The following is a 24,509-nucleotide window of genomic DNA, read 5'->3' as shown; positions in this document are numbered from 1 at the left end:
TATCGTTTTAGGTAATGCAAGACCCAAAATGTTTATTAACAACACTGAACTAACACTAGCTGGTAAAGAATTAAAAACATGCAACGTTGTGAGCATTCAATCAACATACTAATTAGTTTTATGATGAACATGAGATATGGTACAGTCTCAAATCTATTGAAATAGTTCCCTTATATACTTGGTTTTAATTGATAATTAATAGTGAATTTATTAAAAAAATAACAATGAACCATAGATTACACGAGTTGAGATAATTAAGAAATAACGTTCGTTGAATTTTTTAAAAGATATAATTCAATGATAAGAATGTCCATCCTATCATTCAAAAAGTTAAATAGTTAATTTATTACTCTCATTACAACTTCACAAGCAATATTATTACAAATTGGAAATTTTTATTCAAACTTTAAAAATAAATGTAGCATTATTACTCTTGAAATTCACAAATTTGATATAATTAATACCCAAATACGTTTGGTAATGTATTAATTTAAAAAAAAATGAGGGATGAACGATGAATAGCTAAATTCATTATAAAAAGTCACTACATTAATAACATTAATTTTCTCTTGAAAGGCCATTCACAACATTCAAATACACTCAGGTTCAAGACGTCTAGAATCTAAAATTTTAGTTAAAAACGATGCTTTTGCATTCAAATCCTTCACTATCCCTACCTAACTAGACAAAGTAAATTGCTTTAAAAAACAATAAAAAGGGGTTTGAACGAACAAAAGAAAGATTGTCATATGGTTAAGATTAATTCTTCCGTACCCTCATTTTAAAGCATAGAGTAACTTTCTTTGGTGGATTTCACGTGTTATGTGCGCACATCAAATAGATGTCAATTCCATCACATTGTCATGCACGGATGCACATGCGACTCTGCTCTTCCATCTGACGCATGTTCGTGGAACACTGTTTCTTCTCTAGCAGTTAAAAGCTTCCCCAGATCTACTTCCATGGCCGAAAGCTTCCATCTTTTTAGTTTTTACCTCTCATGTCAGGAAAAATGCAAAACGTCTACGAGACTATTGCACTTTTAACTTTTAAATAGATGAATTGGGATGTGAATTTTAACTTTTAAAAATATCTCGACCACCTTCGATTGTTTAAAATTTTTTTTTGAAGATATATGTTGTTGTTGCTATTAAATTATTTATATTATGTATATATGTTTTGGGTTACACAATAAAAGATTTATAACTTTATTCATTTTTCAAACTTGCAATCTCGAAAATAAATTTTTAAAAAATTATGTTATTCTTCACTTAAAAAATTCATGACTAAATTTGCAATGTTTTCATTAGTCAACATTTTTTTTGCTCTTTTTTGTGCGCTACATTAAATTTAAAGCAAAAGGGGGAAAAAGGTCATATAGACTAATAGCCACATATCACGTCTCCTTTTTTTTTTCCCCTTTAATGTACGTGTCCAAAATTTAAGCATTTTCTCTTTAATTAATATTTATAATAATTTATCTTAAAGTTTATTACTAAGTACCATTTATTTGATATTTTTAGTTTTTAAAATAAAAAGCAAAGCATTAACCAAAAATAACTGATTTCACCGTGCTTGGTATTTACCCCATTAGGAAACTTTCTATTTTAGAATTGCTTGCAATTAAGGGATATGGGATTATGAGTGTCTAAATCTAGCAAAGATTTAATTGGACAACGTTTCAAAATATTTAATGAAAAAAAGTATGATTTTTTAAATTACCAAAAAAAGTGAATAAATTATAAAAATAATAATCACCTTAAGAAAATCGGCTTTAGCCAAAAAAAAAGAAACAACAATGTCATGTCATGGAATGAGTTGGCAACAAAGAGCGGCACTAGGAATTTTACAGGCCGTGCGGGTCACCAGAGATAAACGGCTGAGACCCACACATCAGCGTCGCACCATTAACGGTTTCATAATCAGAATGATAGTACTGGGTACATATTACCCAAACCAATCATGAGGATTCGTAATCTGCACAGATGGTGGGGTTTCCGGCCGACAACGTGGTTGCGCTTGATTCCTTCATATGCTCACCATATTATGTATGATGGTGGGCCCGCACCTATCCAGTCCGTTCTCCACAATCTAACTTTCATTGCATCATGTGTACGTCCTTATGAAAATAAAACTTATATTAACTGTGTGAATGTATATTATCTCATTATTTAAGAAATGCAGATCAAATCAATAAATTTAATAATTAAGATATAAAAAATATAATATAATTTAAACTCTTAAATAGAATTAGATTAAAATTATAATTCAAGAAATTGTTAGCTTATAAATTGATTCTCACTTCAGTTATAATTATAAATACACATTTGAATAAGATTTTCTTACTCTTTTGATTTTTTTTAAATATTTTTTTTATAATTATTCATTTAAGATTTATTTCATAACATTAACATTAACAAAATAATTATTTTTATTTAAGAATATAAATTTAATAATTAATACTTATGAGTTATGATTTGACAAAAAAAAGAAAATAATAAATACCTCATTACCAATTATTTATAAAAATAGATATTGATAAATAATCAATTTGTTAAATTCATATTATTTGCGAGTATTTTCAGGATCAAAAGTTGGGAAAAATAAAACTGTTCTTATAAAAAAAAAATTGCGAACTAGAAGTTTAGGATATATTTATTTACTCAAATGTTAGTTGAGGTATGCAAGCATTTTTGTGGTTGAAACTAGCTCATGTGAGCAATAGAAATTAGGTAACATTGTTTTTTTTGTCTATTTTATTTTAGAATTTATTGTTCAACAACTCAGATTGCTTGAACACGAAACTAATGCACATATATTTATAAAATACTAAACAAATCCCAACAATATATGATACTTCTTTAATTCGATGATCCAATCGATAAATTGATTTTTCTTTCTTAAAATTGGATGATGTGATTAAGAAAAACAGTACTAAAATAGCCGTAGAATTAAAGCTATATCCAATTTGATCTGTTTAGGACAAAGTAAGTAGTACAACCTCGAATTAGGCAATAGTCACTTGTAGTACAACAGAGGTAATAGTATTTTTCACTGCTTGTATTGTTTTTGGTACAAGGATTTTGGGTGTGTTTTTTAGAGGATGATTTTGAGCTTATGTTATAACAAATTCTGGGCATATTCCTTATTCCAATCTCTGCATAACCATAAGGTTTTGTCTATCCTTTTTTGTCATCAGATCTGATGGCCTGCAAAAGAAGGTGGAGAGCAAGAACAAATGGGTCTCATATGATCTGAGATTTTTAAGTCACCCGTGGGATCTTCTGTGTTTCCAGCATGAAATATTTTATTATATTTATACCTAAAACGAGTAAATTATTATTTTTATCACTTAATTTTTAAAATTTTTTTAATCACCTAAATCCCAGTTATAAAAAATAATTTATATTATTATTTTTAATTGTTTATCTATTAAAGCATAACGGATCTGTTACCTATATTTCAGGTTAGGATACAGCGAATGTGCACCTTTTCTGCTCAGGATCCAAAAGAATTTCAAGCCCAACCTTAATTTCCTGATTTAGAATATGGGTATCAACTCACGCAGCCCAAGCAGCAAGCCCAATCTAAACCCTTTCTCTCCCTCTTCGAAAGACTTAAACCCTAGCAGGCCAAACCGTACTCTCGGGAAATCATTATCATCATCATCGTAGTTCTGAATTTCTACTCATTTCCAATATATCCTTTACAATAAAGAGCTAGATGTATGTTCAGGTGCAATTCTCCGAATAATTTCTTCTTGCTTCCTCATTTAAACTTAATTAAGAACTTGGTGTGAACGGATGGGATTTTTTCTTTTTCTGATTCTGGGCCTTTGATTTTTGGGTTCTTTTATCCATTTGAAAGACAAGCAGCAAGAACAAGAACTGGCTTCAGTTCGCTTCTGTTCAGTTTGAAGGTTGTGGAAGAAGAGAGAGACTTGAAGCGGTTTTTGGGTTTTGTTCGTCTGGGAGACTTTTTGTGCTTTTGCATTTAGTACATTGTACCTTAGTTCATTCTTGGAATATATTTTTACTTGAGAGAGCTTTGAGCTTGAGATAGATTATAAAAATGAGGGTGCAACTTATTAAAGCTACAGAAAACTTGTTGATTCTGGTTAACTTCACCACTTCAGATTTACAAATCTCTCTAACTTGAATTCTGTAAGTTGGATATGATAGTGAATCATGGAACCTTTATTGGGCTACCGTTCTGTGTTAATTTCATTTGATATTTTCATCCTGTTTTTCATTAGTTCTGTTTTAAGTTTCACTTGAATTTCTTGTCACCAGAAATTCCATTGCGGACATCTACTGATCTTTTGTTTCAAGTAATTATTAGAGTTAGGCCATGGTGCGTATTTAAAATTTTAAAAGTAATATGCAGTATGCCTTATGCATTGCCTATTTTACTCAGATTGGTGCCAACCTACAGAGTTAGGCATATTTCCAAAATTTTCCCATTGCTTCAAGTGCGGTGCCCCTTGTTTTCAGCAGCTGCAAATTCTCTACAAGGTACTTCAAATGGATGTGAAGACAATGACAAATCAATTGATTTCAATCATCTGTTCAAATCCTGCACCCAATTGCACCTTGCGAAGCGCCTTCATGCCCTTGTTTTGGTTTCGGGAAAAGCTCAAAGCATCTTTATTTCAGCCAAGCTTGTTAATCTTTATGCTTACCTTGGCGATGTCTCATTCTCTCGTCGCACTTTTGATCAGATCAACGAAAAAGATGTCTATACCTGGAACGCAATGGTTTCTGCTTATGTTCGCAGTGGCCGTTTTCAGGAAGCTGTGGATTGTTTCTATCAGTTTTTCTCGACCTCAGGTCTTCGACCAGATTTCTATACTTTTCCTCCTGTTCTAAAAGCTTGTAAAAATCTACCTGATGGAATGAGGATGCATTGCTTGGTTCTAAAACTGGGTTTTGAATGGGATGTATTTGTTACTGCTTCCTTGGTTCATATGTATACCCGGTTTCGAATTGTAGGCTCTGCTCGTAAATTGTTTGATGATATGCCAGTACGAGATATGGGTTCTTGGAATGCAATGATTTCTGGATATTGTCAAAACGGCAATGCTGCAGAAGCATTAGAGGTTTTGAATGAGATGAGATTGGAAAGGGTAATGATGGATCCTGTTACTATAGCTAGCATTCTTCCTATTTGTGCACAATTAGATGATATTTTATACGGGAGGTTGATTCATTTATATGCTATAAAAAGTGGGTTGGAATTTGACTTGTTTGTGTCTAATGCATTGATTAACATGTATGCCAAGTTTGGTAAATTGGAGCATGCCCAGAAGGTTTTTGATCACATGGTGGTAAGGGATTTGGTGTCATGGAACTCAATAATTGCTGCCTATGAGCAGAATGATGATCCACATATGGCACTAGGTTTATTCTACAATATGAAACTAATTGGAATTAATCCTGATTATCTGACACTGGTGAGTTTATCTTCTATTGTTGCTCAGTTAAGTGATTCTCGGAAGGGTAAGTCTGTTCATGGATTCGTCATGAGGAGAGGTTGGTTTCTGAAGGATGTCATCTCTGGAAATTCAGTAGTGGACATGTATGCAAAATTGGGCATTATGGATTCTGCACATGCAGTTTTTGACGTCCTCCCAGTGAAAGATGTGGTATCTTGGAACACTTTGATCACTGGTTATGCTCAAAATGGTTTGGCAGGTGAGGCAATTGAAGCATATGGCATGATGCAAGAGTGCAAGGAGATAACGCCCAACCAAGCGACTTGGGTGAGCATTCTACCTGCTTATTCTAATGTAGGAGCCCTGCAACAGGGGATGAGAGTTCATGGACGGTTGATTAAGAACTCTTTCTATTTGGATATCTTCGTGGGAACCTGCCTGATCGACATGTATGGAAAATGTGGGAAATTAGATGATGCTATGTCCTTGTTCTTTGAAGTGCCCAAAATGACTTCTGTCCCCTGGAATGCCATAATATCATGTCATGGAATTCATGGGCATGCTGAGAAAGCTCTGAAGCTATTTAGAGAAATGCGAGAAGAGGGGGTGAAGCCAGACCATGTAACATTTGTATCTCTGCTTTCAGCTTGTAGCCATTCAGGTCTGGTTGATGAGGGTCAATGGTGCTTTCATGTGATGCAGGAAGAGTATGGAATTGAGCCTATTTTGAAGCATTATGGCTGCATGGTAGATTTGTTTGGTCGAGCTGGGCATCTGGAAATGGCATATAATTTTATAAAAAACTTGCCAGTAAAGCCTGATGCATCTGTTTGGGGTGCCCTTCTTGGTGCTTGTAGAATACATGGAAACATTGACTTGGGCACCTTTGCTTCAGATCGCTTGTTTGAAGTGGATTCAGACAATGTTGGGTACTATGTTCTGTTGTCAAACATTTATGCAAATATTGGGAAATGGGAGGGAGTGGATAAAGTAAGAGCAGTGGCTAGAGATAAGGGATTGAGGAAGACTCCTGGATGGAGCTCAATCGAGGTGAGTAATAAGGTTGATGTCTTTTATACTGGAAATCGAAGCCATCCGAAATGTGAGGAGATATTCAAGGAGTTGAGGAGTTTGACTGCTAAAATGAAAAGCCTAGGCTATGTTCCAGACTACAGTTTTGTGTTGCAGGATGTTGAGGAGGACGAGAAGGAGCATATCCTTATGAGTCACAGTGAGAGACTGGCAATTGCATACGGAATTATCAGCAGTCCTCCTAAAAGTCCTATCCGAATATTCAAGAACCTGAGAGTTTGTGGTGATTGCCACAATGCGACCAAATTCATATCTCAAATTACTGATAGAGAGATCATCGTGAGGGATTCAAACCGTTTTCATCACTTCAAAGATGGGATTTGCTCTTGTGGGGACTATTGGTGACATGACTAAACAATTGATGGAACAACCTTGGAATTGTTGAGACAAGGGATTGCGAGAAGAATTGAGTACACTTTTTGGGCTTGAGCAGTTGAGCTGGAGCTTGGATTGATGATCACTAAAGTCTGAGCATACTTCCAGGATGAGTTGGCCTACGTCAGACAAGGCCACTGGAGGAATGAATGCTTTTCAGCTTGATGCACCCATTTAAATCAGCATCGCGTGAGGGAAGGTTGTTCTTTTTGCAACCTGATTTGGCGACACTTTTTTCTCTTAATCAAAAGTTTCATCATTTTTGTGATCCCAAGTCCAAACCACTGTGCTTTCTTTCTTGGCATTGTGGTTGAACCGCTCTGCTGTTGCTCGAGTGCCAACCAAGTTGCCAGCTCGGTGGGAATGTCAGAGGGTCCATATGCTTATCTGGACCATGTGGTTTTCTAAACCCTTTGCGCATGGAAACAAAAGTTGATTATACACAGCTGACTTTCTTAGTCATCCTAATTGCCAGCTTGTTTTCTTTAACAATAGTAAGCGGCCAAGATTTTCTTTTTCCTTTTTTTTTTTTGATGATTTTTCAATGTTTACAGCAATCTTTCTTTCTGTATCTCAATGAATATTTTTTAGGGTAAAATATAAGTGAAAAGTAATACGAGTAAATTTTTGTGGATGCACATAAAAACCTAGGAAGGTGATTAGTATGTCAATGGGTGTCAGGTTTGTCTTACCTTTATGTTACACTTTCAATCTTAAAGACATGCTTATTAAGTAGAAGAAATCTCTTATTTATTCTTTTTTGTAAAATTTGTTTAATTAACTGTTAAACGTGAAATATTTTGTTAATATAGTCGTGTATGTATTTATAACATTTACACGTTTGATTAATCATATAATATTTGTATTTACTCATAAAAATATTAATATTTTATATTTATACAATATATCAAAATTCATGAAAACAAATTGACGAGCTATACATATAACATTGGGCATATTTAAGCCAATCATGTGAGGCCACGTCAATGTTAGGAGGGGTGAAAGCATGTGGTTATAACAAAATGTGTCTACATTTGATCGTTTAAGGTTTAAAAGATTTAGCAGAATTTGATTGTAGTATTTGAACTTAAATAAAATCATTTTATAAGAATTTTGTGTAATTAAATAAAAAGTAAATTGAGTAAAAGTTGAATAATTTTAAAAGAATTGGTATTTGTAAATTGTGAAAATTGTAACGAAATCAACATATTTTACTAATTTAAATTCAGTTCAAGTTAAAAATTAAGTTAAATAAATTTTAAATTTTTATACTATTATAAATAGAAAAAGTTTATTTAGTCATTTTATATTATTTTATTATAACAGAATGCAAGTTATTCATCTAAATTTGATTTAAGTATGAAATTTTTTCGAAATTTTTTTTTATAGAAGGAGAATTCAAACTTAATTTTTTACAAAAAAGATAAATTAATGTACATATTTTAAAATCAAATAGTTAAGTAAGAAAATATTTATATATATTTTTTAACACCATAAATTTTTTACATTTAAATATTTGACTTATTAATAAATGTATCAATAATCTACTTAAAGATTTGTATTTTTCAAATATTTTTTTCAATTTAGTCCCTCTACATCTTAATTTTGTTCAATTTAATTATTGTATTATATATTTTTATTTAATTTAATTCTTATGATGTGATAAAATTTTTTATTTTGAAAATTTTTTTGATATTTCACGTGACATTAACATATTAGTATGTTAATCTTATGTCAGCATTATTATGTCATCATATTAATATCATATGACATTACCACGTCATCATGTTTATGTCATATGGTACGTCACGTCATAAAAATGTATCATGTCAATGTTGATATCATTGGTGGCGTCATTTCATATAATGATAAAATTAAATATCGTTACGAGAAAAATTAAATTAAAAAAAATTAAAAAAAAATTATTTTGATTTTAAATTTATAAATAAAATTAAATAAAATTAAAAAATATAAGGACTGAATTAATTTTTGATCAAAATTATAACAATCCGAAAAACTAACGCTATTAATTGACAGCTTTATCCTAGAATTATTATGTGGCCATAAATGATTGGTGGAGCTCTGTATAATTTGGCTGGGTGCACCATTGACCCACCAACCAAACCTATTTAATGGTTTTGCTGCTTTTGCGTACATAACGCCCCAAAATCAATAAAATATTTCAAAAAGACCCCCATCCCGCCACCTCCTAAAAATAATAAATAAAAAAAAACTAAATTCATATATATTGTTATATGTGAATATATATATACACTTGGAAACACGCACGAAGAGTTTGTGAAACGTCCTGAACCTCTCCCCTCCCCCACTGATTACCCAGAGAACCCTAGCCAACCCGATACAGCGTGCAGCTACGGCTGTGAACCCAATGTCGAGACGTTACGCGCCGCCTCCACCCCCTCCGCCACAACCAAGGCATTTATACAAGCAGCGATCGTGGTCCCCTGACGCGGAGCGAGACGAGGCGTGGCTCAGGCGGAAGGGAAGCTATGGCGTGGGGCTCCGTCGTAGCCAAAGCGTCACCAACGATGATTTGCAGGAGCTCAAAGGCTGTATCGAGTTAGGTTTCGGTTTCGAACCCGACTCGCCCGAACTGGATCCGAAACTATCCGATACTTTACCCGCTTTGCCATTTTACTGCGCCGTTAATCGTCAATATAGCGGTAGATTATCGAGGTCTTCATCCACTTCATCGATTGGATCCTTTAACGATGCTGGTAGCTCTAGCACGATAATTGATCATGGTAAACATTAGTATTATACAGTAATTCTCTTTATTAAATTCAATGAAATCATATCGCCGACGACGATTCTTAATTGTCTGATGTCAATTGTTGGGCTATAGGCGACGATCCGGAGACGGTTAAGACTAGGTTGCGGCAATGGGCGCAGGTGGTGGCATGTTCGGTGCGGCAGTTTTCAGGAGAACCAAATTGATTGCGGTGTTCTCTTTTCCTCCTTATTTTTGTATAGAAGCTTCAGTTAACAGTATTGGATGTAGAAATTAATTTTATATAACTTCTAAAGTTCAAGTTTGTATTGTAATAGATAGGATTGGGATTTCATTGTAATATATATTTTTATGATTAGCTTCTTGTTTTTTTTTTAATATTTGATTTGATTTGATTTCTTCTTCGTTTTGGTTATATTAATTTATCAGTCGAAGTAAAACAATTTTTTTTAGTAAACTTTACTTATACTTTTTGAGATGTTATTTGTTTTTTTTCTCAATTAGTATTACGCCAAATTTTTTCTATTAGCACTCTTTGGATAGCAAAGTGTGAGTTTTATATTACAAAATTATGAAAATATTTTTAATACAAAATAAATTTATTTATTTATACATAAAATAAATTTTGACTTATTAGAGTCAATTTTGGCTTTCAATATGATAATTTGAAAGATTGGTAGAAAGGTCAATTTGATCAATCTTCTAAATATGGTATTTTAAATATAATATGGAAATAAAGCTTGCTGAATAAGAATTGATAATGAAAATATAATGAACCGCATTATTCGGGATTTACAGAGGTATTAGTTGCCATATTATTAAGCTTTCCTTGTCTTTTCAAGAGCCGTGGCCCTATCAACTTTGATTTTGGGTGAGCTGGACACTAACTAAAATTTGCATTTCATGTATGATTCACTATGTTACCAAATTTGGGAGCAAAATAATGATATCTCCCATTTTGGATAAAATTGCTATCTATCCTCAATGGGTGGTGATCCCTTCTTTTTCAACTTTGTTATTGGTCACTCGTGTTGAAAGGGACATCACGACAAAAACATTTTTTTTCATATTTTAGAATTTTTAGCATGTTTTGTGACCAAAAAAAAAAATTTTGAAATTATAAAAATAAATTTTAAAAAATTATATTTAATGTATTGTTAGTATATAAATTTTATTGTTAGTAAATAAATTTAAAATTAATTAAATGATAATAATTTTAAAAATATCTATGTTTTTAAATTTTACTGAGATGACGTTTAAATATATTTAAGAATTAAAAACTCAAAAAAAATAAATATTTATAATTTTAAAAATATTAATGTTGAATGATTTTTGAATTTTTTCTACACATATTTAATACGTAACATTTTATGGTTAAATAATGGTGCATAAATACTATACACTGACACTATATCAAATATAAACCCTTTAAAAAAAGTCACATCAAATTTTTGTATGGTTTATGAACAATTAACAAAAATACTCGATTAAAAAATCTCAAATACTCTTACAACTTAATTGATTATTCTTAAATGTACAATATGATTTAATTTATTTACAATTTTATGTAGGGGTAAAAATTTCCTTGTATTTAACATATATTTAGTTGTCTTATTCTCAAATAAGACAACTATATATATGTTGGGAGAGTGAAAAATGACATTTTTTATGCACCAAAAAGATAAAAATATTTTATTTACAAAAAAATTTATGTGCAAGGTATTTACGATAACAATTATTATGCGTAATTATAATGTTGATTTTCCTATGTGATTTGTTTTTTTTTTTTTTTGAAAGTTCCTATGTGATTTGTTAAGCGTTATGTATTACGCGATTAACTTTTAACTCTCCCCGAGTCGGTACAAATTCCAAATCCTGCAAAAAAACCGCCGTACGCTAAGCACGCAAATATGCACAAATATGAACAGCGAGTGAAGCACAGTCGCGAGCCACCGAATATTGCAATCTGCACCTTTTTTTTTTTGTTTTAAAGTTGGAAATTTGGAAAGCGAGTAGCCTGGAAGCGGAGGAAAAATAAATATCTGGCTGACATTGGCCGAAGATATTATCGCTCCTGATGACGTGGCACATATCTGATGGTATTGACACGTGTAAAAGCGTCGCCATGTGGAGCCTTTATTGGCCCCAACAACACGGCCTCTCCCTCTCTATTTTCTCTGCTAAATTGAAGGAAAACTTCTCTTTTAAATTAAACAATTTTCACGTTTCTTTTTTTGATTTGAAAGAGGAGAAAGATAGAAAAATACAATGGGGGATAATCTCCGGTGCAATTTTCCGTTTCCGGCTCCGTTTTCGGATTCCCAGGCTTGTGTAAGTGAGTTGACTAGGACGAACTCGGACTCCTCTGGCTGTGCTGTAACCATTGAGAGCTTCAGAGATCCTACTGCTAATGCAAGACCGGTAATTTTCCTTTCTAATTTAACTTTCATTTTTTTTTGGTTTGGATTATGGCTTTGCATGTGTTATTCCTCATATATAAATTTTAGTATTTAGTCAATATGATAATTTGAGAATATATTTTGACTGCAAATAATTTGTTCTGCGTTTTTTAATAAACGAAGGTTCTATTTTCAGTTAGAAAATCAAATTAGGGGAAAATAGTGAAGCGGAGATAGATCTTTTCATTGAAGAAGATGAGACTGAGAATCTCAGCTTTTATAATGCTTAACTATTTAGTTTGGTTTACTGTTTTGGAGTAGAGAAATGGATATTTACAGTAAAGTTATAACTAATTTCTTTACTTGCACCGATTAGCAGCTAGTTGTTTGAAAACAATTGTTTAATGGGGGCATCCGTTGAGTATTTCTTTCTTTCATTATTAGAATCATTACTGCAATATTTTGTGGTTCTATATAAATGTATTCTTTACATATAGAGGTTTGATGTTTCACAGTTGCTTGAGATAATTGTGGTGATAAATATTTTTGGAAGCAACTTCTAACCAAATGTTTAAGAGAGATTTGTCCGCTAGATTAATGCAGAATGTGAAATAATTTGAAAGAATTGTCAGCAAAGCAAAGGGTGACAAGCTGAAACCAAGGTTTCCTATCTGGCTGTGATTTCTAGCGCGTCTAATAGAGCCTGTGAGAACGTAGCAACCCTTTACATGCATGTTGGAAATAAATAATATGGATAATCGAGGTGGCTTACTTCGTTAATTTGGATTTCAGTTTTCTTTTTCTTTCTAAAACAGGATTGAAGTTCTGATAAGTTAATTGTGGAAGCAGGTTTTTTAAGTTCTATCATTCACTTTATCGAGACAGAATTGGCTACATTTTGTTCAAGATTGGTGACTGGTAGTTTTACATACTATTATTATCCATTGTCCTGTTCTTTTATGTTTCAAAAACCTTTTTTAGAGCAAAATCTTAATTTTATATCAGATATACCATTGGACAAGTATCTTATCTTTTCTTAACAGGTATGAAAATAAGATGATAGAGTTGAGACCAAAGATTGGGTTGATGATCTGGAACACTCCACATTCTTGTTTCTTGAAGATATATTGGAGTTGAATGGAAGATTTTTGGAAGAATAGCCTATGTCATTTTCTTTGCCCATGGCTAAGCATTTGGATAAAAAAAGTCTATTAAGATGACCCTTAATGGAAGAAGACAGTGTTGACTTAAGTGATTCTGAAATTTGTTTTACTTGATTTGGTCTCTTATTAGTTTCCCCCTCTTGATATCTCAATGGATCATTATGTTCTTACAGAGAACTGTTGTTTGTCCTTTTTTGAAAGAAAATTACTTGCTGGTTGTTTATGACCATTGGGGTCTGCCTCTAGATTTTCAGCATGCTCTAACTTATTTAAGCACAACTCCTCCATTTGCTCGATTCATTTAGTATATAAGATGGAGTTCTGCTGAATGTGATTAGGTTCCCTATTCAATACCTCAAAAATGTCTTGTTCACTTTCCATTTGGTATCAATATATTATTCATGAATGGCTTTAATTGTCCAGTCATCTCCTACTTTCTCATGTAGTTTTTAGTACTGCAATCCTTGATTTGTTCAGTTAGTATTGTAATTTCTTGTGCACTACCTAGTGCTTCCAACCTAGGTTAAGTATTTGTTCGGCACCTTTTCCACCTGTTTGCCTGTAGAACAATCTATCCAAGAAATCCTGATAAATAGGAGGGTAGAACCTAGCAGAATGATCATTGAGCTATTTGAAGTCACTGTAAATTGGATGGTAAGTTATATAATGTCCTCTTGTTATAGGAAACTCTTCTTTCTTTATCAGTTAGTCTGATGTAAATGGTTGAGTTTTTTCCCCTGCAATCTATGGTGTTCAATTCTTCTCTTTATTGTTCAAGCTCTCTTTTCTTTGTGTGTTCATCTTAAATCTTTTCCTTTTCTATTTTAACTTTTAACTTAGCAGGGTCAAAGTATGGTTTGGACAAATGAGAAGCACAACTTATATCTTGATTTCCTAGAAGCATCATTTGTTAAGCAGTTGCATTGTTCCATAAGTTTGCATGGCTGTCACTTAAAAGAGGAAATTTGGGGGTCATATCCAACCCAAAAACTTCCAGCCAAAGGACATAATTCTTCTGATCAGGTCAGAGATTCAATCTGCTTGTCATCTTCACCTTATGACCTTGTTTCAATGAGTTCCCTTGCTTGAATAAATGATCTCGATTATCTTTTCAGATTTCGATTCTACAAGATGGCTGCTGCCAGAAGATAGACTATGAGAGCAATGACCCTTTGTTGGATAGCACTGCTGATTCTAACCAAATCCTGGGAAGTCCATGGATAGAACATTTTAGATCTGCAGGCAAAAGCAGCTCCTCAACATTTCCTGTTCCAACAGAAACTGCGGTTCTAAATGATGGAATCTACTTGAAAAGTAATTCGAACGTTTCTTACAAATCAGCAAGAAGCTCCCAACACCATCTGATATTTCATTCCTGCAATCAAAGTTTGGATTGCTGCACCCCTGGTAAATCTGAATAGGCCCTTTTTTTTTCCATGTCTGTTAGGAGTTTCCCTATTCCATGCTAACTGGTTTATACTTTTTTAACTTATGCATTGCACTTTGCCATGTCCATGCATCATTTTCCTGGAGATATATGCAAAAAAATGTGTTTCTCTCCTAGTTTGCTTTTAGCGGGAAATGTTTCATGAATGAGCCTTTTGGGTTATGTTACTTGTTCACCACTGGTAAAGGCCTGTCAATTTTGGCGCTCTCTCTTTCTCTCTCTCTCTCTATAAAGTTTGCAGTATTGCTGAAAGCAACTTGGTCTTACTGATGTAAGTCTTCCGAGTAGTTGCTTTTGTTTTGCTGTGCTTCTGATATCTGCCTGGATTTTGTTGTTTGTTACTATTAGAGATAATGATGGATCCTGGAGGAAGGAGGACTTGCTGAGGATGTTATTCGTTTGAATAGAATGGATTGGATGGAGTGGAGAGATGCTATGTGGGGAGTTGTGTTTTGGTAAGATCAAGCTGGAATGGCATAAAAAAATGACCAGCCATGTATTACGGTACTAAGCTGAAAATAAAATTTATAAAATGGTTGTTAGATCAGCCATGCTTTTTATATTGAGAGCTTGGCAAGTAGAAAACAACCATAATTTCAGCTTATACAAGAAAAGATGGATAATAAATGAAGTGTTCAGTAAGATGGTAGAGGCATGGTTTTGGTCATACGCGACATAGATTTTAAAGTGCTGTGGTAAATAAGAATGATTAGATTGAGATCGTGTGAGTTGACGTACTAAAAAAATATTTGGAACTTTCAATATTTCATAAGCTTTAGCCTAAATTGAGCAGAGTGGAGTAAAGGATGCATTTTGCTGACCATAACTTTTTTGAGATTTGAGGTTTAGGTGACTTAAGTAATGCCTGCTAATATTTTTTGATGACAGTGCTTTAAGACAAGCTCAGCGACTCTTTTTTGGAATGTATTAGTTTTGTTTTTCCCCATTCATGAAAGATATTTTCTCTCCTGTTCTTTCTCTTTCTCTTCTTCATCTGGCGTTTTCCATTTTTGTGCCCACGTACTTGAAACCATGTTTTGTGGGATAAATATCTGTAGCGTTGTGTTTTGTAGTTGCTTCTTGCACTTAGTTAATGGGTTTCTAATATATAACAAAGAGGCATTATTGACTTTGTCTTGGTTCATATTCAGTATTTAGATATGGGGTGTCTAAATGGATTTCTATGAGAAATCATGCACTGAAAGGGACTTTTGTGATTAAGCATCTCATTCTTATACAGTAGCCAGTATTTGTTGGCCATTCCTATCTTTCTCACCATCTGGATACTTTCCTTTGCTAGTTTTTGAAAAGAAACTTGTTTTGTTTTCTTTGGTTTGCCCCCTGGGAGAAATTTTTAACTATTTTTTAGTTCATCTGGAATGGTGGCTGTCTTTTCTGTTTAATAAAATTTTTTGGTCTTTCATAGAGGTCTCAGACCAGAATTTTGCGGATGAAGACCAAGGAAAAAAGATCAGCTGTGTGTCTGGGGCAAAACGCTTGAAGATGACGGCAATGCTTGGTGCTTCAAGCAACAGTCAAGTAATGTTAGAATTAACTTTGTGTTTGCCTCTTGTTTATGGATTTAAGTTGTTTTAGATGATGTTTAATTTTTTGTAATCTCACTTTTATTATCCATGAAACTCTTGTTCAGGTTGTGCCACTTGGAAGATTACATTCAGTAGATGACTCCGTCATCAGTGACACATCTACAAAAAGAGGGAAAAAGAAATTGCTGTCAGAGCATCCTGAGAGCTTCCCCTGTCCAAAGTCTGACATGTGTTACTTTCTAAGGGAGAGTTAAATTGCAACTTGAAACCGAAATCACTGATACATGTATGGCTAAAGAAATGGGACAAATTCAGCAAGTTTCTGCCTGGTGCCTGATTGAAGAAGAATGCTGTACCAAAAGTTGATTTGGGGTGATTTGTCTTGTGAATGATTATACTGGGTGGGCACAACATGGTGAGTGTGCATTCAGAAGATTTGACATTAGAAAAGGAAGAATTCTTTTGTTCTTTTTCCCTCTATGTTTTTGGACCCGCACTGAGATTTGCTTATACATAATTTGCATGCTAACTAACTTCTGTGGTGGTATCTGAAGTATTGGAGATCGGTTTATACTTTAGACTGGCACAATGAATAGATATAAAAGCTGGGGAATGCAATTTACACTCGGCTGATGGCAGGGGTGTTTTGGAGTTGCCAGTGATGTAGTCTTTGGTGTCTAACTCTTAACCTGTATTTTCTCCAGATGTATCATAGTTCTATCACTGTCAATTTTGGTTTTGTTTCTCAGTTTTCCTTTTATTTTGATGTAGTGTTAATTAATAGCATAAATCAATGTAAACAAATATAGTCTTAACATTGCCTAAGCGATTCAAATTCCCATGCTGGTTTGCTCTATATGCACGTCTATTATTGACATAATTGCATATTTGTTTGGAAAACTCACCTAGCTATAGACTTCCCTATATGAATATCCTTTCCTGCCTGTGGCGGCTGCTTCTTTTATCCTTTGTAGTGTGTTATTATTGAAGTTGATACCCTTGCTTTCACAGGATGGATAACGGTTAGACTAACTTAAAAGTAAAAAAGCATACTTCAAAAAGAAACCAAAAAACAAGGAGCAAAACAAGAAGCTACTTTGGTTGTTATGTTATGCTGCCAATGATTAAATTAGAGGACCAATAACATTAATATTAATATTATATTGCGATCAGTGTTTTAATCCAATTAAGCAATAGTTGTCTTTGAATAACATAAATAATATTCTTTCCTTGATTTAGGGTTTAGGGTTTAGGTACATTTTAAGTATCCACCAAACGTGTGGTAGGCTGCTTGGCTTGAAAGCCACAAGCCAGAAAGAACAATTTTTGATCGAATTCCTATTTTAAAACAATGCAAAGCCTTTTCCAAACCCTGCCTGCTACTGCTATTGTAAAACTCATTCTATTTTGGACACCTTTGATTTCGATCTAATGGATAATGCTATTAATGCAAGATAGTACAAGCATACAACCTTAACCAATTTCCCCTAGCAATAATGCCTCCCTACGAAACTATTTTCATGTCTGGTCCATCTTTTGCCTAACCATACCATACTGAAGTACTTGCTACATATGTCTGGTCCATCTTTACCTAAAACATGGTTTCTCTAACATGGGGCCGACAGTATCATCCAGGGACCAATGGCATAACCAACAACTCCCACTGGATATGGCACTATCTGTAACTGTTCCCATTGGCTTCTACTAGCAAATCAAAGTGATTTTTTTGGGGGTGGTGTTTACATGCGAATATGATTTCAAACGGTACAAAACACATGGGTTTTTCAAAAGAAATTCTCTTATATATTTCGACTAACATGGAAATTAATTCACGAAAATTATCACTATTTTCATAAATCTTAATAGACTTTTTAATAGAATAATAATATCATTAATAGTTAAATATAAAATGATAATATTTATTATTATATGATGTAATGAGATTTTGTTTACCACAATTGATAAAGAGTATAAATTGATCACTCTTCTAAAAAAATAAACCAAAAGATTAACCTCTAGCATTTGTCTTTATCTAATTTACTAACCATTCATAATCTATTTAAAATTAAATAAAACATTTGACAAAATAAACTTATAATTTGTACAATATTGACTAGAGCTTTTGGATTATCAGCCTGATGCAGACGTGCAAGGCGAAATGAACTAGAACAATAATCCTAGCAATGCCAAACAAAAGTATCCATATACGTAGAGAGAGAAGACTAGGATATTGTTTGACCAGACATTTCACAAAAGTGTAACTTGAATGGACTCTCATAGGCTTAAATAAACAAAAAAAAAAAATCTATATATTAAAAGATAGAAAATAAGAAAGAAAACGAAAGAAACAAGTTTTAAGAGTCTTCCCTTACCCCTCAGGCCCTCACGTAACGCTGCTGCTAGACTTGTGTCAAAGGGACCAAACCCGAATGGCCAAAACCCAGATTATATTCGATTTCAAACCAGAGAAGCTTCGCCCTACGCGCTTGCCCAACCCCATAGACCTTTCGATGTTGAAAGAGGAAAACCTCTGCCCTACCATTATACCCCAAGATAACTCTTAACTTTCCGTGTTTTTCCTTGGGCAACTCTCGAACAACCTTTTCTTTTAAGAGAATAAAGAAAATCTATAAACTGATAAACATGATTCCTTAAAAACGCACCCAAACTCTTTATCTTTTTTTTGTTTGATTTATTTCAATTTTTTTTCTTTCCCTCTTGGTTTCTTTTTCTTTTTTCTCCCCTGAAAAACAGAAAATTAGACCGAGAGAGAAAGACACAAAGACTCTCTTTTTGATTGATGGGTATTCTTTCAAATCTAAGAGGATCACGAACCCAACAAGGGTTGCCCTTAACTGATGGGTCGCCACCTTCTGCATCTGTTTCCAACAAGAAAAAATGGTCAAACTTGATGCCTTTAGTTGTGGCCCTTGTGGTCATAGCTGAAGTTGCGTTTCTTTGTCGTCTTGACATGGCAAACAACGCTGCCTTTTTCGATTCATGGCCTGAGATGTTCTATAAATCTCATCCTTCTGGTGAAGTACAGGTTTATAGCGTTGAAAATATTGGGATTGAAGCTTTGGGTGGTGACCAGAACTCCGTTACAGAGAGCTGTGAGGAGTGGCTCGAGAGAGAAGATGCCGTGGTTTATTCAAGAGATTTTGGCAAGGATCCCATCTGGGTTTCTGGTGCTGAGCAGGTTCCTTCACTATTTCTTCTTCTTTTTTTGTGGGGGGGCGGGGGTTAAATGATAGTACGATCAAGGTCTGTTTTTTGGTCTTTGCAAGTTTGTTCGATAGGACAGCGCATAGAATTTTATGCTGATATTCTGTTGCGATTTTGAACCTTTAGCTAATAGGATTGTGAATTTTCTAGATTGATTTGTTTGTGAAATTGTGAAGTTAGTGTAAAGTGTTTATTTGCCTATTTTATCACAATTTGACGAAATCAATATAGGAAATATAAATAACATAATGTTTATGTATTAGCTTTCTGACTGAAGATCATATCTTCATATTTCTTAAGGCCAGAGGAGCTATCTTGGAAATCAGACAACATATGAAAATACATCCTAGACCTCTCCCTCGATGTTGCTAATCTATTACATTAAGAGTTCAAATGATAGCGATGCTAGTTCAGTTTAAAGGTTCTTGTCATTTTGCATATTTCCTGCATTGATGTTGCTTAGAAGTTGAACTTCTTACTTGGCTTTGGGGAGTTTACTAAAGAAGGGTTGTATGTTTAATTGTGTATCCTTTTGTATCTCTGAGTTCCTCTTCATGGTATATAGGAGTGGAAAACTTGTGCTGTGAGTTGTAAGTTTGGGTATGATCCCAGTAAGAAAATTGATGCTGCCTTTGGTTTGCCTCAACCACGTGGAGTAGCTAGTGTGCTGCGCTCAATGGAATCAGCTTCATATTATTCAGAGAATAATATTGCTCAGGCACGAGGGTGGGTAAGCACAATCTATAATGACTTAGTTGCATTTGAAACAGACACAAATTTTGCACTAAATATTGTGGGACTCTATGGACACCACAACTGGTGTGATGCTTCAACATAGACATGTTTCCAAGAATCTAGGCTCTTGAACATGGCTAGATGTGTGTCCCAATCTTTTCCACTATATTTAACACATACTTCTAACATATTTATGTAAAGAATAACAGTTTGTGAGATTTCTGCAAAAAGTTCATTCAGTAATTCTACTAGTTTCTTTTGGTAATTAAGCTGGCTTCTCTTGTGGAATGATGGGTATAAATGGACTTGACTGTTTCCCTCAAACTGTTGGACATGTGCCAATTATTTCATTGGACACTGTCCTACTAAGCTAGGGTCCAAAGTGGATTTTAGTTATGGGGGATTCTTTTTAAAACTAACAGTTTCATTTTTTTTCCTTTTGAATTAGGAGGGGTTATAATATTGTAATGACAACTAGCCTCTCATCAGATGTTCCTGTTGGATATTTTTCATGGGCTGAGTATGATATCATGGCACCAGTGATGCCAAAGACTGAGACTGCTTTTGCAGCTGCTTTCATTTCTAACTGTGGTGCCCGCAACTTTCGTTTGGAAGCTCTTGTTGGGCTTGAAAAAGCTAATATCAAGATAGATTCTTATGGTGGTTGCCATAGAAATCATGATGGAAGAGGTGAGCTTGTTTGATGCTTTTTAATATTTAAACTAATTATATATTGACGTGCATTCTGATGTTTAAACTATTGGAGTTTGATGTGATTTTCAAATTATTAAATTTTATATTTTTTAATTTGTGGTCTTCCTATAGAAAATCTATAAGCGATCCTGTCTATCTTTTCTTCTAGTTTAAAACTTACCCTACCTTTCTGAGCTCACCGGATCTCTGGGCCTGAGGTTTCCCTTTATATTTCTTACCTGGGCAACTCAACCTGAAACTCTACAGTGCACTACTCTTACAATGATTATGGTTTCTCAAAAGATAGTGAGAGATCTTTAAAAGTTTTTCCAATGATATCTGTCTATTTAGTAACACAACTCCATCCAACGTAGCATTTCTCCTCAATCGTTGCAGTTACTCTTCATGAATCTGTCTTCGCCCTCTTCATCTATTGTGTTTTTTAATTTTGTATGGATATATGTTCAAAGATAGTACACGTGCTGTATATATATCTATACATATGAGTTTGGTCTGGATACCAATGCCAGCCCTTTTTTTTAATTCAATTGCTACGCAAAAGTCATAGGTCATTTTAGCAAATGACTGTTTGGGGAAGGTTGTTTTGCTCAAATGAGAAGTTTAAAGAGTGGATTAGTATACAAACTTCAGCTACTATTTAATTGCTTGCCACCCCTTGCATGTGCTTGTGCATTGTGTAGAGTAGTTTATGATATATTTGATGTAAATTTTGCAGTGGACAAAGTGGAAGCTCTGAAACGCTACAAGTTTAGCTTGACTTTTGAAAACTCCAATGAGGAGGATTATGTCACTGAAAAATTTTTCCAGTCTCTTGTTGCAGGTATGAACATTACTTCTCTGGCCCGTGTAACATTATGTTATTACAAAGGAGATAGACGGCAAATATATTTATTTTCAATCGTCGCTCCTTTTCATTGATGTTTCAAAACTCCATTCTACTTTAGTCTCTGCCACTCAACTGGGTGACAAATTGTACTTAAATGTCTCCATAGGGAATTAATTCTGGTTTTAGAATAAATGCAGAATGTTTTGCCAAAAAATGGGAAACAAGTGGTATAACTAATTTCTGGCCAATATGAGAAACAGGATCCAGAAAAATTATCATCTAGGCTGGAAAGACATTCATATGTGTTTTTATTTTGAATTTGAATGTTTTGGTGCCATTTGATTTCAGTTTCATCATTTGATTGATTAACGGAACTGTTGAATTTTGTAGGAACTGTACCTGTGGTGGTTGGTGCACCAAATATTGAAGATTTTGCTCCTTCTCCTGGTTCAATTTTACATATTAAGGAATTGGAGGATGTTCAGTCAGTTGCAAAAAGAATGAAGTACCTTGCAGAAAACCCTGATGCATACAATCAATCATTAAGGTGTGGCTCAACCCTTGGAATGAATATACCAATTTACCAGAACCCTGTTTTTGTGCCCACCCCTCTCCCCTTCTTTCAAGGTTTCTATGATGGTTGTAGTTATATTTTGGTTTCTTCATGAGGTGTCTTGTTGACAATGAGATATCCATGGATTAGGTGGAAGTATGAAGGCCCATCTGATTCTTTCAAGGCCCTTGTGGATATGGCGGCGGTTCATTCATCATGCCGTCTGTGCATTCACTTGGCAACAGACATCCGGGAGAAAGAAGAAAAGAGCTCTGACTTCAAGAAACGCCCCTGCAAGTGTACCAGAGGATCAGAAACCGTGTATCATTTATATGTAAGAGAGCGAGGGGGGTTTGAGATGGATTCTATTTTCTTGAGGTAGGCCCTGTACTTTTTAACTATCAGTACATTCTTGCGGAACAATGATATTGATTAATTTTATCCAGACTTGATTAGACTTTCTTTAAACATAACAATCAATGGAGAAGTAGTTGAAATTATCTAGTGTTTCATTTAACCTTACATAACAATCATCTAGTGTTGTATGGCTAGTTTATCTTTGATTTCTTCTGTCTTGTCAAGACTCATGCGTCTTAAGCAGTTAAGCATAAGCTAATTTGCCAATGTGGCTACAGGTGGTAATTTTATCTCCACTTAGTGGAAGCAAATTTTAAATATTTCTTCAATTTTGAAACTGGAGAAAATCCTTATTTTTTCACATTGATGAGCAGGTCTGGCAATTTGACTCTAGAAGCCTTGGAGGCTTCAGTGCTTATGAAGTTCAAGTATCTGAAACACGTGCCTGTTTGGAAGGATGAAAGACCAGAAAGCATAAGAGGAGGGGATGAACTAAAAGTATACAGAATATATCCTGTTGGGTTGACACAGAGACAGGCTTTATATACCTTCAAGTTCAAAGGGGATGCTGATCTTAGGAGTTATATTGAAAACAACCCTTGTGCTAAGTTTGAAGTCATATTTGTCTAGATTGATGGTTCCATTATCTCAACTTTAAGCACGGAATGGATTCCCAATTGCAGCACTATTTGCTGAAATTATTTCCTGGGAGGTCAAGGCAACCTCATGTGGGTTATTGCTTTCACTTTCATCAAATGCTTCTTGTAAGAATCCCATGATTTTTTTTACATCAATGAGCTGCTAGGTTTATGGGGAAGAACGTGGTTAAAAGTTACTAATGGCTCAATTAGTGTTAGCTCACGTCAGAATGCATCTGATATCTGACCCTTTGAGTTTAGCTTCACAATTCTTCCAAGCATGCTTATGTTATTGGATAAAGTATTTTTACTTCAGGTGTGTTACAGGGTCATTGTGTATATGGTACTTGTTCCTGCACAATATTTTGCAGAATAATACCTAGTTTGAATACTTAATGATGGAACAAATCTGGCTTTGTCGTTTGCATCTTTCCTTAACTTCAGAATATGCATTCAGATGTTTGGTTGAATACGTACGTATACAGAGTAAGTGATTATCTGAAGCTTTTGAAGGATTGGGGCAGGGCAAGGCAAGGCAAGGCCAGCCTCACTAGGCCTGTAATCAGAAAATTTTATTGGGACAGGTAGGTCTCAGCGATGGGCTGAGGCTCTCTTTATCCTTATCTCATTCTGTGTGGCGAAGTGCGCCATGAAATGATGAAAACAATCCGGATGAACCAGCCCGGGATGGAAGATAAGGATAAACTTAATAGAATTTTATATCGGAGTAATGAGTGGAATCTTCGAAGAATGATCCTAGTTATCTTCATGGGTGCTTAAATGCTTCCAACCCTTTACAAATAGTACTGTAATATTCAGTTTTCTGGACCCTGGATCTCCAATGTTGCCTTAGCTCTTATAGGACCACATGGTTTATTCAAAAAAGAAAAGCCTTGGAGCTTTTACCACCTTAATTACAAATGAACCTAGAGCCAACTAGGCCAAGATACCAACAAACAAGAAGAAATGCAGAACCGTAGAAAGACTAATGTAAAACGTTGAATGAGTGACAAAGAAATCTGGGCCAAAAAGAAGAAAAGCAACAAAAAATACAAATCATGGCAAGCAAGGGAGAGGAGAGGTTCAAAGGCAAAACATGAGGTGCGGTTGGATTCGGCAAAACCAGGGAAGAAGGATTGTTGACTTAAGGCCACATGTTTATTTTCGATTGAGACCAAAACACAAAGATTGATCTTTAACTAGTGGCGGCGAGTCAAGGCAGTGTGCCTTTTGGCTCATTCTAAAGGTTATG

General features: G+C 34.4%; 4 protein-coding genes across 7 annotated transcripts; all 4 read left to right on the top strand.

The window, feature by feature from the left end:
- Window positions 3,665-7,363, top strand: LOC18607944 (pentatricopeptide repeat-containing protein At4g33990). Of its 2 annotated transcripts, none has more exons than XR_001926322.1 (2): window positions 3,665-4,163; window positions 4,417-4,449. XR_001926322.1 is itself a non-coding variant. In XM_018114573.1 (2 exons), the coding sequence occupies exons 1-2, from the start codon at window positions 3,728-3,730 to the stop codon at window positions 6,869-6,871; spliced, it is 2,463 nt and encodes an 820-aa protein (XP_017970062.1). In that variant the 5' UTR covers window positions 3,665-3,727; the 3' UTR covers window positions 6,872-7,363. The 2 variants fall into 2 exon arrangements, 1 of the variants encoding a protein (XP_017970062.1); XM_018114573.1 differs by having other exon boundaries at window positions 3,665-3,735; window positions 4,417-7,363.
- On the top strand, window positions 9,178-10,011 carry LOC18607943. The gene is made up of 2 exons (XM_007042375.2): window positions 9,178-9,666; window positions 9,768-10,011. The coding sequence occupies exons 1-2, from the start codon at window positions 9,291-9,293 to the stop codon at window positions 9,857-9,859; spliced, it is 468 nt and encodes a 155-aa protein (XP_007042437.1). The 5' UTR covers window positions 9,178-9,290; the 3' UTR covers window positions 9,860-10,011.
- Window positions 11,830-17,065, top strand: LOC18607942. 3 transcript variants are annotated; one of them, XM_018114570.1, is made up of 5 exons: window positions 11,830-12,074; window positions 14,059-14,238; window positions 14,331-14,622; window positions 16,098-16,201; window positions 16,314-17,065. In XM_018114570.1, the coding sequence occupies exons 1-5, from the start codon at window positions 11,922-11,924 to the stop codon at window positions 16,461-16,463; spliced, it is 879 nt and encodes a 292-aa protein (XP_017970059.1). In that variant the 5' UTR covers window positions 11,830-11,921; the 3' UTR covers window positions 16,464-17,065. The 3 variants fall into 3 exon arrangements, with proteins under 3 accessions (XP_017970059.1, XP_007042434.2, XP_017970060.1); XM_007042372.2 differs by having other exon boundaries at window positions 16,089-16,201; XM_018114571.1 differs by having other exon boundaries at window positions 16,089-16,206.
- Window positions 18,538-23,693, top strand: LOC18607941 (glycoprotein 3-alpha-L-fucosyltransferase A). The gene is made up of 7 exons (XM_007042370.2): window positions 18,538-19,408; window positions 20,000-20,160; window positions 20,618-20,859; window positions 21,599-21,703; window positions 22,100-22,256; window positions 22,413-22,640; window positions 22,994-23,693. The coding sequence occupies exons 1-7, from the start codon at window positions 19,010-19,012 to the stop codon at window positions 23,247-23,249; spliced, it is 1,548 nt and encodes a 515-aa protein (XP_007042432.2). The 5' UTR covers window positions 18,538-19,009; the 3' UTR covers window positions 23,250-23,693.

This window comes from Theobroma cacao, chromosome 2 (genome assembly GCF_000208745.1).
Source record: "Theobroma cacao cultivar B97-61/B2 chromosome 2, Criollo_cocoa_genome_V2, whole genome shotgun sequence".
Classification (NCBI taxonomy): Eukaryota; Viridiplantae; Streptophyta; class Magnoliopsida; order Malvales; family Malvaceae; genus Theobroma; species Theobroma cacao.
Note: the sequence above shows the minus strand (reverse complement) of the source record. Positions and strands in the feature narration are given on the sequence as shown.

Bases quoted from the DNA above. Each gene is read 5' to 3' on its own strand.
- LOC18607943 (XM_007042375.2), top strand. From the start codon at position 9,291: ATGTCGAGACGTTACGCGCCGCCTCCACCCCCTCCGCCACAACCAAGG. The intron at 9,667-9,767 runs GTAAACATTAGT...GTTGGGCTATAG, and splicing joins TAGCACGATAATTGATCATG to GCGACGATCCGGAGACGGTT.
- LOC18607942 (XM_007042372.2), top strand. From the start codon at position 11,922: ATGGGGGATAATCTCCGGTGCAATTTTCCGTTTCCGGCTCCGTTTTCG. The intron at 14,239-14,330 runs GTCAGAGATTCA...TTATCTTTTCAG, and splicing joins GACATAATTCTTCTGATCAG to ATTTCGATTCTACAAGATGG. The intron at 14,623-16,088 runs GTAAATCTGAAT...GGTCTTTCATAG, and splicing joins TTTGGATTGCTGCACCCCTG to AGGTCTCAGACCAGAATTTT.
- LOC18607941 (XM_007042370.2), top strand. From the start codon at position 19,010: ATGGGTATTCTTTCAAATCTAAGAGGATCACGAACCCAACAAGGGTTG. The intron at 20,161-20,617 runs GTGGGTAAGCAC...CTTTTGAATTAG, and splicing joins AATATTGCTCAGGCACGAGG to GAGGGGTTATAATATTGTAA. The intron at 22,257-22,412 runs GTGTGGCTCAAC...TCCATGGATTAG, and splicing joins GCATACAATCAATCATTAAG to GTGGAAGTATGAAGGCCCAT.